Source organism: Drosophila erecta, unplaced genomic scaffold, assembly GCF_003286155.1.
Source record: "Drosophila erecta strain 14021-0224.00,06,07 unplaced genomic scaffold, DereRS2 tig00000126-arrow-pilon, whole genome shotgun sequence".
Classification (NCBI taxonomy): Eukaryota; Metazoa; Arthropoda; class Insecta; order Diptera; family Drosophilidae; genus Drosophila; species Drosophila erecta.
This window is the reverse complement of record NW_020825209.1, coordinates 11,102,557-11,116,249: the sequence shown is the minus strand read 5'-3', so window position 1 is coordinate 11,116,249 and position 13,693 is coordinate 11,102,557. Positions and strand designations below refer to the sequence as shown.

General features: G+C 50.4%; 1 protein-coding gene across 1 annotated transcript; it reads left to right on the top strand.

Moving 5' to 3' along the window:
- Nucleotides 1-53: 53 nt before the first annotated feature.
- Nucleotides 54-8,225, top strand: LOC6551019 (probable histone-lysine N-methyltransferase CG1716). The gene is made up of 5 exons (XM_026981710.1): nucleotides 54-4,456; nucleotides 4,522-6,246; nucleotides 6,316-7,352; nucleotides 7,412-7,574; nucleotides 7,640-8,225. Exons 1-5 carry the CDS (start codon nucleotides 392-394, stop codon nucleotides 7,802-7,804), a joined length of 7,155 nt encoding a protein of 2,384 aa, XP_026837511.1. The 5' UTR covers nucleotides 54-391; the 3' UTR covers nucleotides 7,805-8,225.
- The last annotated feature ends 5,468 nt before the right edge of the window (nucleotides 8,226-13,693 follow it).

The window sequence follows — 13,693 nt, the reverse complement described above, 5'->3', positions numbered from 1 at the left end:
ATACAATACCACAGACAGCCACCCTTAGCTAGCACACCCACCCTGTACGACGACCAGTTACTTAGGTCCCTGCACCAACTGACACTCACCAACACTGCGCGCAGTGCATAAACAACAAGAAAGAAGAAGAGTACACCCGAGAGAAAAATCGAAGTCGCGCACCGCATTGGTATTGGTGTCTCGCCGTGTGCATGTGAAAGCAAGTGCAGTTAGTTTCTAACTGTAAAAATTTAAGGGCTTTGCGATGGCACCCAAGGAGTAGATTCCACTGCGAATTGGACCCGCAATTGCAGCCCCCGTCGTTGGACTGTGCGATTTAGCATTCGGTGGCTGTGTGGCTAGCCCGCTGCACTGCCCCCATCGCACCACCCCGCCCTCAATTCGCCCACAAATGGAAGAGTCCGGTCCGCCAAGCAATCCGTCTGCGGTTGCGTCACGTGGCCGCGGACGTGGTCGCCCGCCAAAAGTGGCGCCTACAGCAGTGGGACACGCATTGAAACACAGCAGTTTAGCGATAAAGAATGCCGATGCAGTGGCTTCGCCCACGCCGCCAGAGGACCAGGATTCCGGACAGAGCGAGTGCCGGCGCAGTTCGCGCAAGAAGATCATCAAGTTCGATGTACGGGATTTGCTCAACAAGAACCGCAAGGCGCACAAAATCCAGATCGAGGCACGCATCGACTCGAATCCCAGTCCCGGACAGTCGTCGGGTACAACTGGAGCATCCACATGCACATCCATGTCTGCAGCATCAGCCGCATCTGCATCCTCAGCCGCATCTGTGAGCCGTTTGTTCTCCATGTTCGAGATGAGCCACCCATCGTTGCCGCCACCACCGCCGCCGCCCGCTCTAGAGATCTTCGCCAAGCCAAGGCCCACACAGAGTCTGATTGTCGCCCAGGTGACCAGCGAACCATCGGCTGCCGGTGGCGCCCATCCCGTACAGACCTGGGTCAGCCTGCCAGCGGTGACACCTCGCAAGCGGGGTCGTCCACGCAAGAGCCAATCAGCGGATGTGGCTATAGTGCCAACAGTCATTGCCCCCAGCTGCTTCGATTCCGATACGAACTCTACCAGCACGACCACTTCCAACATGAGCAGTGACAGCGGCGAGCCAGCCGGCTTTCCCAAACGGAAGCCCAAGTCCAAGTTGCGTGTCTCACTCAAACGACTGAATCTGTCCCGTCGGCAAGAATCCTCCGATTCGGGGAACTCGCCATCGTCTTCTTCGCCGGAGGTGGAGCCACCAGCACTCCAGGATGAGAATGCTCTGGACCAACAGCCAGATCAGGAGCAGAACCTGACCCGAATAGTCGCTGCCGAGGATAACTCGGATTCCGATTCACAGATCATGTTCATTGAGATCGAAACGGAGAGTCCCAAGGGGCAGGAGGAGCATGAGGAGCAGGAAGAGGAACAGCCAGTCGAGGTGGAGCCAGAAGAACTGATCGACATCGACATGGAGCTGGCTAAGCAAGGTCCCACTCCTGACCCGGAACAAGATCTAGACGAGATTATGGTGGAGGTGCTCAGTGGGCCACCCAGCCTCTGGTCAGCGGACGATGAAGCCGAGGAGGAGGAGGATGTCACAGTTCAGAGAGCCACTCCACCGGAAGACGAACCGACAGCAGACTCCTCCTCACCAGCTCCACGTCGCAGCAGGCGGTCAGCGCCATTGAGTGGCAGCAGTCGACAGGGGAAGACTCTCGAGGAGACCTTCGCCGAGATAGCCGCCGAGAGCAGCAAGCAGATCCTGGAGGCAGAGGAGTCACAGGATCCGGAGGAGCAGCACATACTGATAGATCTCATTGAAGACACGCTAAGTGAGCCAGAGGTCACGTCGTCGGTGTCGCCCATTATTGAGCACATTGAGGTGGAAGAAATCGTAGTCGAGGACAACCAGTTGCTGGAGGAGGTGGATTCCAAGCAGGAATTGTACATTAATGTCGCTTTGGAGGTTTCAGAAACCAAGGCAGTTGCTTCGGAGCCAGAACAAGAATTTTCAGAGTCTGACAAGATTGTTGCCACCTTGATAGCAGTCATTCCCGAGCCAAAAGTGGAAACAAAAGCTACGCTGAACGAGGAATTGGCTATCGATGTGGTCCCGAAGCCACAATTGTTCGCCGAAGATGTTCCCATTGCACAAGGAATTGCTGAAACTGCTGTTGCTGTTGAGCAACTACATGAAAAAACCACCATAGAAACAAAACCACCTACAGAAATAATCATTGCAGAAACGAAACCATCATTAGTCGTAAAAGAGACGCCACCAAAATATGAAGCCGATCAAAAGGCAACACAGGAAGATCTGCCCGAATCGAAGCCAGCCGAAACTATTCCCGCCTTTGAACGAATTCCACATATTGAAGAGGAATCGATAGCGGCTCCGCTTTTGCTTTCAGAATCAGACACCCGAGATAAGGCAATTGGAGAAGTACTAGCCGATCAAACGTCACTCTCAACAGTAGAAAAGTCAAACAAAAAAGTGGAAAAGACTGAGTTCCCGACTGAGATTACTGCATTGAATGCTGAGACAGTGCAGGAGGATAGACCACTGGCCGTTCCAGCAGAAGAGACAAGGAATAATAGTTCGGACGAGCCAAAGTCCCTAGAAAATAGCGAACGCAACCAGGAACGGGAGGACAGTGAAGTAGCTGTTGTGGAGATCAAGGAGCGCAACAACCAAGTGGAGCAAGAGAAAACACCGATACCAGAGATGAAGGAGCGCAAGAAACCGCTGAGAAAAGGAGACAAGGAGGTCGGTAAATCCACTAAAGAGAATGCTTTAGAAAAGAATATGGAATCGAAGAAATCTTGTCCAGACGGTACTCCTGGAAAACAAAAAGAGACTGGAAAAGCTGCAAAGGAAGCCACTATGAAGAAGGAAGCTGAAAAGGAGAAGGCGTCAGCTTCACTATCGATGGATGCACTGGACACATCATCCGCTGATTTTACACCTAAGAGGGATAAAGATACTGCCCAATGTCCACCACTGCTCCATAATTCGGAAAGGAGCAGCACCAAACCACTACAAGAATCTGCACTGTCAGAGATCTCGAAATCCACATCGAATGAAGGCGCAGTTGCTGCACCAGATGCATCCAAAGAGGAACAGGCAGGAAAGAAACCCCTTACCGACAAGAAACTCGCGACCGGCTTCGTTGAGTGCGATGCCATGTTCAAGGCAATGGATATGGCCAATGCCCAGATGCGTCTCGAGGAGAAGAGCAAGAAAAAGCTGAAGAAGGTGCCGCCCAAGGCGGAGGCACCCAGTCTTTTACCCACCGCCAAGCCGGTTCCTGGGCAGAAGAAGTCGCTGGCAGGCAAGGCCAGCTCGCGCAGGAACACCGTTTACGAGGACTCACCCAAACAGGACAGAAACAGCTCTCCCAGTTCCGATTCCGCTCAAGTAAACACTTCGGCAGGCAAGTTGAAGCGATCGAGGGCCAAAAAGAAGCCTAATCCGCGACGCAGTACGATATGTGAGGATGCTAAGGACCTCAGATCGAGCACGAGTAGCACACCCACTGAGGAGGTGGCCGCCAGCTCGCCAGTTTCCACCTCTTCGGACTCCTCCTCGAAGCGAAACGCACCCAAGGGAACCTCCCACGAGCTGGCCGGTGGCTCCAAGTTGGACCAGCGACGGAACACTATCTGCGAGGATCGTCAAGCCGAGATCGCCTTACCAGTACCGCTGACCAAGCGCCGCTTCTCGATGCATCCCAAGGCATCCGCGAATCCGCTGCACGACACCCTTCTTCGTACGTCGGGCAAGAAGCGGGCGCGAAAGGGAGGTAAAGAGTCACTGAGCCGCCAGAGTTCGCTGGACTCCAGTTCGAGTGCCTCGCAAGGAGCATCGAAGAAGAAAGCCCAAAAGTCTGCGGAAGCTCTAAATGCGGCTCTCTTGGAAACGGAGTCGTCCGAGTCCACGTCATCGGGTAGCAAAATGCGCCGCTGGGATGTGCAAACCTCACCGGATCTGGATCCGCTCAGCGATATTGCCAAGTTTATCGAAGACGGCGTGAATCTTCTCAAGCGCGACTACAAGGTGGATGAAGACCAACGGGAGAAGGGGCAGGATGAAGTGAAACGAGAAGCGAATCCCGAGGAGGATGAATTTGCCCAACGGTTGGCTAATATGGAAACTCCGGCCACAACGCCATCTCCATCGCCCACGCAATCGAACCCAGAGGACTCTGCCACCCCAGCGACTATTCTCCAAGAGAGCAACGCTGGCGGAGGTGTGCGTCGTTCCCATCGGATCAAGCAGAAGCCGCAGGGACAACGCGCTAGCCAGGGCAGAGGTGTGGCCAGCATGGCGCTGGCACCGATCAGCATGGACGAGCAGCTGACCGAGCTGGCCAACATCGAGGCCATCAACGAGCAGTTTCTGCGCGGTGAGGGCCTGAACACTTTCCAGTTGCTAAAGGAAAACTACTATCGTTGTGCCAGGCAGGTGAGTATCGATGGCTTCCACCATCCACACTAGAACTCATTCCACCCACGATTTGTGTGCTTTAGGTGAGCCAAGAGAACGCCGAGATGCAGTGCGATTGCTTTCTCACCGGCGACGAGGAGGCGCAGGGTCATCTGAGCTGCGGCGCCGGCTGCATCAACCGGATGCTGATGATCGAGTGCGGGCCATTGTGCACGAATGGTGCGCGGTGCACCAACAAGCGCTTCCAGCAGCACCAGTGCTGGCCATGTCGCGTTTTCCGCACGGAGAAGAAGGGATGCGGCATCACGGCGGAGCTGCAAATACCGCCGGGTGAATTCATCATGGAGTATGTGGGCGAGGTGATTGACAGCGAGGAGTTCGAGCGCAGGCAGCATCTGTACTCGAAGGATCGCAATCGTCACTACTATTTCATGGCCCTGCGGGGAGAAGCCATCATCGATGCCACCTCCAAGGGTAACATCTCGCGGTACATCAACCACAGCTGCGATCCCAATGCCGAGACGCAGAAGTGGACGGTCAACGGAGAGCTGCGCATTGGATTCTTCAGCGTGAAGCCCATTCAACCCGGCGAGGAGATCACCTTCGATTACCAGTATCAGCGGTATGGCCGAGATGCACAGCGTTGCTACTGCGAGGCAGCCAACTGTCGGGGATGGATTGGAGGCGAACCGGACTCGGATGAGGGCGAGCAACTGGATGTGGAAAGTGACAGCGAGGCTGATTTGGACGAGGAGGAGCTGGAAGCCGAGCCAGAGGCGGAGGCGGAGGCGGAGGGGGGCCAGCCGCGCAAGACATCAAAGGCCAAGTCAAAGTCGAAGATCAAGGCGAAACTACCTCTGGCCACCAGTCGCAAGCGCAAAGAGCAGACCAAGCCCAAGGATCGCGAGTACAAAGCCGGCCGTTGGCTGAAACCCTCTTCTGGCGGCCCATCATCGGCGGAGAAGGGCTCGAGGAAGCCCAAGGTCAACAAATTCCACGCAATGCTCGAGGATCCCGATGTGCTGGAGGAACTCTCGCTGCTCAGTCGCAGCGGGCTGAAGAACCAGCTAGACACGCTGCGCTTCTCGCGTTGCATGGTTCGTGCCAAGCTGCTCCAGACCCGTCTGCAACTCCTCGGTGTGCTCACGCGCGGCGAGCTACCATGTCGTCGGCTTTTCCTGGACTATCACGGCTTGAGATTGCTACATGCCTGGATAAGCGAGAATGGCAATGATGAGCAGTTGAGAGTAGCCCTGCTGGACACCCTCGAATCGCTGCCTATTCCGAATCGCACCATGCTAAATGATAGTCGCGTGTACCAGAGTGTCCAACTGTGGAGCAACGGCCTGGAGCAGCAGAAAGCTGCGGCACCGCATGCGACGCAGGCGGCTCTTCACAAACGGATGGTAGCACTGCTCCAAAAATGGCAAGCTCTGCCGGAGATCTTCCGCATCCCCAAGCGCGAACGAATCGAGCAGATGAAGGAGCACGAACGGGAGGCGGATCGCCAGCAAAAGCACGTCCATGCCAGCACCGCTCTGGAGGATCAGCGGGAACGGGAGAGCAGCAGCGATCGCTTCAGGCAGGACCGTTTCCGCCGGGACACGACGAGCAGTCGCATAAGCAAACCCATCCGCATGAGCGGCAACAATACGATATGCACGATAACCACCCAGCAGAAGGGCAGCAACGGAGCCATGGACGGAATGGCCAGGAACGACAGTCGCCGCAGATCCGACATGGGGCCCTCGACGGAGCCAAGGCGTACGCTGTCCAAGGAGCTCCGACGCAGTCTGTTTGAGAGGAAGGTGAGTACATGGAACTCCAGGTACAGGCAGGCAATGACTGCATCGACTTTAATCCATTCCAATTTCCAGGTGGCTCTGGATGAGGCCGAGAGGCGTGTGTGCAGCGAGGATTGGCGCGAGCACGAGCTGCGCTGCGAGTTCTTTGGCGCTGATCTGAACACGGATCCCAAGCAGCTGCCCTTCTACCAGAACGCCGACACTGGCGAGTGGTTCAACAGCGACGACATGCTCGTGCCAGCACCGCCGCGCACAGAGCTGCTGTCGCAGGCGCTCCTCTCACCCGAAATAGATGGCGGCCAGGCTGCTCCGGCCGTGGAGTATAAACTACCGGCTGGAGTGGATCCCCTTCCGCCCGCCTGGCACTGGCGGATGACGAGCGACGGCGACATCTACTACTACAATCTGCGCGAACGCATATCACAATGGGAACCACCCAGTCCGGAGCAGCGCCTTCAGACGCTGTTGGAGGAGGATCCTACTCAGCAGCCGCTGCACGAGCTTCAGAACGATCCCGCGCTCCTGGCCAACGAGCTGATACAGGTGGACATAGACTACGTGGGTTCGCTCAGTTCAAAATCCCTGGCGCAGTATGTAGAGACCAAGGTGCGGGAGCGCCGTGATCTGCGTCGCAGTCGACTGGTCTCCATCCGATTGATTAGTCCACGAAGGGATGAGGATCGTCTGTACAATCAGTTGGAGTCCCGCAAGTACAAGGAGAACAAGGAGAAGATCCGGCGACGCAAGGAGCTCTATCGACGGCGCAAGCTCGACGCCCCACCGGATATCTCAGCGAATGCGGAGGACGCTATTCCCGGCAAGCCACTGCCCATTCAGGCCTACTTGTACTCCTCCGACGAGGATGAGACTGAAGTCCCAGTTGGGGAACCGGCCGCCACCGAGGGTACAGTGGCGCCGGAGGAGGACCAGGAATCACTGAACCTGGCACCGAGCACCAGTCATGCCGCCATGGCGGCTCTGGGCAAGTCAGTGGCGCAGGCGACGCAGCCGAGCGTAGTGGGGGCGGTTGTCAAGCGGAAGCTACCGATGCCACCGAATGTTTCGGCGAAGAAGCATCGGCAGGAACAGAGGAGCAAGAAGGGCCCGAGGTGGGTTTGCATTTAATACTATCCTGTTCGGCTTATTCTAATTACCTGTGTGTTACCAGTTCCCAGAGTCTCTTAACCACCACCAGTGGACGCGAGGCCCACGAGAAGTTCCGCTTCGAGATCAGCGGGCATGTGGCCGATTTCCTGCGTCCGTATCGCAAGGAGAGCTGCCAGCTGGGCCGTATCACCAGTGATGAGGATTACAAGTTCCTGATCAAACGGGTGAGCTGTGCCCATTCGTTTTCTGTTGCACATTTCCTTTATCCTGACTCTTGTTCCGCCCACAGCTCAGCCATCATATTACCACCAAGGAGGTGCGGTACTGCGACATCACCGGGAATCCCCTGTCCTGCACGGAGTCAGTGAAGCACAAGTCCTACGACTTTATCAACCAGTACATGCGGAAGAAGGGACGCGTCTACCGGAAGCCAGCGGAGGACACCATGTTCTAGCCGCCACTCCAGCCAATGATAACCTAGAGAATAGGAGACCGAGCCCGTGTCCCCTTCAACGGCACCAGAACTCGAACCAAATCCCACACGGAACTAAAACTATACTTTTACATTAGATACGAACTTAATTAAGGAATGGTCGTGAAACCCCTAGGAAGTGATCTACCCCTCGAAGTGGGTAGCGTTTTAAGTGGGGCAAGCAACTAGAGCACTGTACATCTTAGCAGGAGATATCTATATTTAGAGATAGCAAATTAATGAATTGGCGGGGGATGTAATAGGAAAACTAAAAAGAAAATTCAGAATTGGGGCTCCTACTTTTTCCGATATTTGGTTATAGATTGTAATTAATAAGCATTTTCACTTTCCTACTCATTGCTATTTACCAGCTGACAAACAATAAAACAAATTTTCATAAGGTGTAATTAAATTCTCGTTCTGCAATGATTTTGGTACATATTCAAAGATAAATTAATTAACACGGAAAGAAAAGAGATGGATTGCTAGTTACATAAAAATTCAAAAAATCGTTACCCATCCAATAAGAAGTCCAATAAGAAAACTGCAGAACTGCTTGATTTAGATCAGTACAGCAGTTTAGAACTGTAATGTTATCCGTACTACATAATCTGCAGACTCGTTATCGTAAGCAGTTATCTACTTGCATGTCGTTAACGTCTAGCAGAGACGCAAGCCCAAACTGCTTGGCCACATGGCGCGCATTTCGAATTTCAATCAAAAAATGCCATCGAATAAATGCAACTTTTGTGTACTACTTGTTCAACTAAACTTTTTTCTTTTACTCCCAATATTTGAGTTATTTTTAATTTATATGTGTCTGGCACATTGCAAAGCAAATTGCATATTGCAAAAACAAATACAATATCTGGCCAATATCTGCAGTTCCGGTTATTAAAAAATCGCTCATGCGCCAGCTCACGTTGCAGTTACACTTCATCGCCAGCAGATCGAGCCTCACTAGGCCACAAAAATCACTCCATCTCTGTGGGCGGTCGTATCTCCTGGCGACAATCTCCGTTGGCCAGTGGCAGCGATGGGGGAAATGTGACCAAAAGCGACGGGCATGTGGGGCATGCAAATCTCGGGCTTTTCGGGGGCGGCTTGTGGCAAATTAACCGCACAAAGCGGTGGCAATATGGTGAGCGGGCGAACACGTGACTTGGAGCATTAAGCAATTTGCCGGGCGGATTGTTGGTTCTGTTCATTGAGCGCCTAAGCAATTGAATTAGCCTTTACCCTTTGGACAACATGGATCCCGATCTCTGCCATTGCACTGGAAAAAATCACCATCACTGCCAAGTGCAATTTCTTGAGTTACTCACCTGCATCCGCTTGAATTTAAGGCAGCTTTTAAATGAATGCCACTACTTAGTCCGCGTTTGATGACTTGCCACTGGCGTGTCAAGGAAAAAAGACAATTAAACGGCTTAAACTGATTCAGATAACTAGACTTTACAGTACACTCGTATTCCCTGAAATGTTCAAGAGGCCCAATGGTGAGTACGCCGAATTGTTTGAGTGCAACGAGTCAAATGTAATTGCCAGCTGCCTGACCTCTTGACCCATCCACCCCATCCACCCCATCGACCACATCAGCCCCCCTTCCCCTCTGCCACTTTGCCCCCTTGCCAATTTGGCCCCTGGACCCCCTGAACCAATAAACACATGCGAGTGCCAACGAGTTTACAGTTGCGATTACGGCCAGCCGAGTTTGGGCCAACGGCTTCGGGGCCAACTTACCGCCTCTTGAGTTGATTTGAGTGGCCAGCCGAGGAGCAGGGAAGTAGGTGGACTTCCGAGATGTTCAAATATATTTAGAAGATATTATATATAAATACACATGCATTGTGTGGAATGTGGAAGAGAGTCTCACAATTTGTATGAATTATCCGTGTTCACGGAATATGCTTCAGCATTTATTGTGTTAGTGTTCAATAAGTTAGTTCAACGTAATAGAATACTATTGAAAAGATAGAGGTGCTGGCCTTACAATAATAAACTCATTGCCAAGTCCAAATCGCTTCCATGTTCAAGCCAAATAAATCATAAAAGTAGCTTGTAACAACAAGTGCAGAGGTGAAATAAATCCATTCTCGCAACGACACTGAGTACAGCAGAATGATTGCCCGATTGAAATTCGCATTAATTTAATTACCTTACAAGCAATTGCCCCCGGATATCTGAATGTTAACTATTTGAAAATGAATGCGAAAGTGTTTGGGTGGAGAGGTTGAACTGAGGGCGGGCTGCGATGCATCGTGACCTGTCACTCGTTGACATATTGACTCATCAATTGCAGGCCAACAGCTTTGACAATAGTCCAAACAGTAATGACAATCGTCAGCCCCAAGACGAGTCCGCCAACCCACCAACTGTCAGCAGGGGGACCTACAGCTCCTCGTTCCCGCTCCCATGATACTCGAAAAAATAACGATTCATTCCGTGAATAGCTGCACTTTGAATACAGCTGTCGACAGCAAATTGCACGATTATTAGCTGAAAAAGGCGAAAGAAATGATCCAAATACGTTACTTACTTCCCAATCGATTGGAAAACCCCTGATGAAAACCCTGAAATGGGTGGAAGAGTTGCGAAGATGAGTTTTAACTCCAATGGCCATTTTTTCAAGTGTATGCCAATGGGTGACTGAGCATCTCGAGTCGGGGCGGCCATTATTACAATGGCCACTGTAGTGGAAGAAGCGAAATTTTAATGCTAATGAACACCATTTTTCTCTGTTTACTTGCGCTTGTGTTAAGTGTCGCAAATAAATTCATTAAAGTGGCATTTTTCAATTTTAATGAACACCATCCGACGAGCGAGCTGCCCAAAAAGCTCGCTCCCCAAATGGACTTCCAAGAAATGAATACAAATAACGCCAAGCATTATGTTGTCAAATTGAGAAATGAATTACGGCTTATTTATGAAAATATCATCAGCATGGGATTATCGTAATCGCCGCTTGCCATCGGTGCAGAAAGTTTTGGCCCTCATTCATTCGTGCAATTGCAATTTCACCTTATCGGCCAATAAATAGCCGGCCGTTTGACACTTTCAGTCGAGATGCTATCGACCGTTTTTGCCATTACAAAGTGCATTTATCCATTCTGACTCTGTGAGCGATTGTAATTGTAAATTGCACAAGCGTATCATTGTGCCATCGATGAAGTTTTAATTGCTCGCCTCTTGTGCACAATTTAATTTTGCTTCCGCTGCTCATTTCTACTGCCACTTTCTACTCAATTTACTGGCCATTTCAAATCAATGCGAAAATGATAGAATTGCCAAGGAAATGCACATGGGCAGGATTATTGAAATGGATTTTGCAAAAATATCAACTATCAATATCTGAGTTTCATTCCGTCAAAGGGATGTCATCATTTATTTGAATGTATTTAATAAAAAATTGTTTATTCTGCAGGGACAAAATGGTACCTGCAACATTTGCATGCCATGATACTAGTTAAGTTTTCATCGCTTTGTTTTTATTTGTGCGAGAAGTGAAATGAAAACAAGATAGAATGCTATAGTCGAGTTCCCCGACTATCAGATACCCCTTACTCAGCTAGTGGAAGTGCCAACGAGAAATTTCAACATTATCTGGAAGTTGCTTAAAAGTGTGGGCGTGAGAGTTTTGTGCGGTTTGTGGGCGTATCACATTTCTTCTACCCGTTACATACTTTTCAACGAATCTAGTATACCCTTTTGCTCTACGAGGAACGGGTATAATGAGTGCAGTTGAAGGAAGAGCCGACATTTCATGTGGCACGCGTGTGTGCGTGTGACAAACATTAACATATCACTTTACAGCACAGATAAGGTGGCACACACACACACATGCATACATCTGCGGCAGATCCTGCTCCTTGGGCTCCTTGGGCTCCTTCAGCTCCTTTCGTGCCTCCGCCAGCGGATGGGCTTACCCAATTATGAAACATTAAAAATACGCGCATATAAATCGCTTCATTTTTATGCGCAATTACGCGGGGGAGACAGTAACCTTGGCTTTTCAGTCCCATCCCCATCCCCATTCCCTTGCCCATCTGCCACTCGCACCCTTCCCAGTCCAAGCCCACATTTCCCGGCTGCCAGCTCCCTTCCCCCGAGGCGACTCCTGAATCTGAACCTGATGCTGATTCTCCGCAATCCTCTGCTCCTGGCAGCTGCTTCAGATTCAGCTCCTCCTTTCGCTGCTGATTATGGCTAAATGACACTATCGAAAATAGCAGCAGTACTGCAGACGGCTTTTGTCGTTAATGAGTTGCGCTTTGAGTGTCACCTTTATTGCAAAAATCAGTTTATTGAAGTTTCCATACTCGTATAGTGATAATTTTATAGCTCAAATACTACTTAAGCTACAAGCCACAGAACGCATTCGATTCGTTTCCCAAAATACTTTCCGCGTAGTTAATGACTAAGAGCACATAAGTGTGCAGCAAAATGTGATAAGAAATAATTTAAAAAAATATTAAATGAGTGATATTGTAGAGAACAAACAACAATAAATGCGGCCAGTGTCTCGCAGTCACTGTGAACCAACCTTGGAGCTCCCAGTCCCCCAATCTGCCTTGCTTTGTGCTGTTCGCGCCACTCAATTAAGTTAATTCCCGTTTGCATAAGCTGCTGGGGGTGGAGTTTTCCCCCCTCCCCCCTCCCCCACCCACCTGCCCCCACTGCCCCCCTGATGCCTCCGCTCCCACTCATGTATTTTTTATTTATTTTGATTTAAAGCGATTTTCGGCACGTCTGCAGCCTCAGCCACTCAGCCGTGTGCACTTCTGGGTTCTGGGTTCTGGGATCTTGTTTCTGGGTTCTGGGTGGCCCCGAAAAGTGTCAGGCCTAGACAGCCAACACCACGAGCTAAAATACAACTTAAATATAAAAGCGTTAAAAATTCAGCAGGCGAAGAATGCAGCAGCAAATAGTAGAGAATGTGAGGAACTCAAGTTGAGTACGGTCGTGGCTGTGGTAAGCAAAGTTTCAGCGGAAGTGGGCCAATAAAAAGTATTCACAGATACACGGATCTACATCCACCGAATGCCCCTGGTCGGCAGTTCACTTTGCCTAATGCGATTATGCGGGTCTGAGTGTAGGTCCTTTGTCCTTTGCTTAGAGAGGAGACCAGGACATGGTCCAGAAATTATAAGCCTATAATAATAAGCTGACGCCGATCTCTGAAATCTTTCCGTTTTTGTATCTAAAAATAGATGGGTGTACTGTTTTGTAAACAAATTATGTTGGTATGGAAACTCAATGGCACATATCCATAAATATCCATCTACTGTTACCTATTAAAATATTAGAATAAATCTATAAATAGTTTCGAGCACAACGAATGCACAGTCAAACATTTAACTGAAGTTTTTTGAACGCCATTTGGGGTTCAAGTGCCTGATATAGATACAGAGATCCTCATAGAAGTCTACAACTTTTCTCAATTATAATAACCATCTCTAATCGGGAAAAGTAACTTTTCGCAAAGGACTGACCCTTCCAGCCTCCTTTTTTTGAGCCGTAATGTGATTTGCGCGCTGGCAAACCAAAAAAAAGGGAAAATATTTTCACTAAAATGAAACGAAGTCACCGACCAACCAGAGATAAAATGAGGAAAGTCCACGTCGAGTTCGGAGCTGATTATCTTGCCGCGCTGACAGCGGACTTAGTGGCCAGTGGCAAGTGGCAAGTGGCAGTGGCAAGTGGCAGTGGGCAGTGGGCAGTGGGAGCAGTTTATGGCCAGCAACTCGGACTCCATCCCGCGTGCGTCCACTGGAGGCACAGGGGCGGGGACAAGACGTTAATATTATTATACGCTTTGTAAACAAATTATGAATTATGTTGGATAAATAGAAAAACTTAATAATAACTTGA

Bases quoted from the DNA above. Each gene is read 5' to 3' on its own strand.
- LOC6551019 (XM_026981710.1), top strand. From the start codon at position 392: ATGGAAGAGTCCGGTCCGCCAAGCAATCCGTCTGCGGTTGCGTCACGT. The intron at 6,247-6,315 runs GTGAGTACATGG...TCCAATTTCCAG, and splicing joins GCAGTCTGTTTGAGAGGAAG to GTGGCTCTGGATGAGGCCGA. The intron at 7,575-7,639 runs GTGAGCTGTGCC...TTCCGCCCACAG, and splicing joins ACAAGTTCCTGATCAAACGG to CTCAGCCATCATATTACCAC.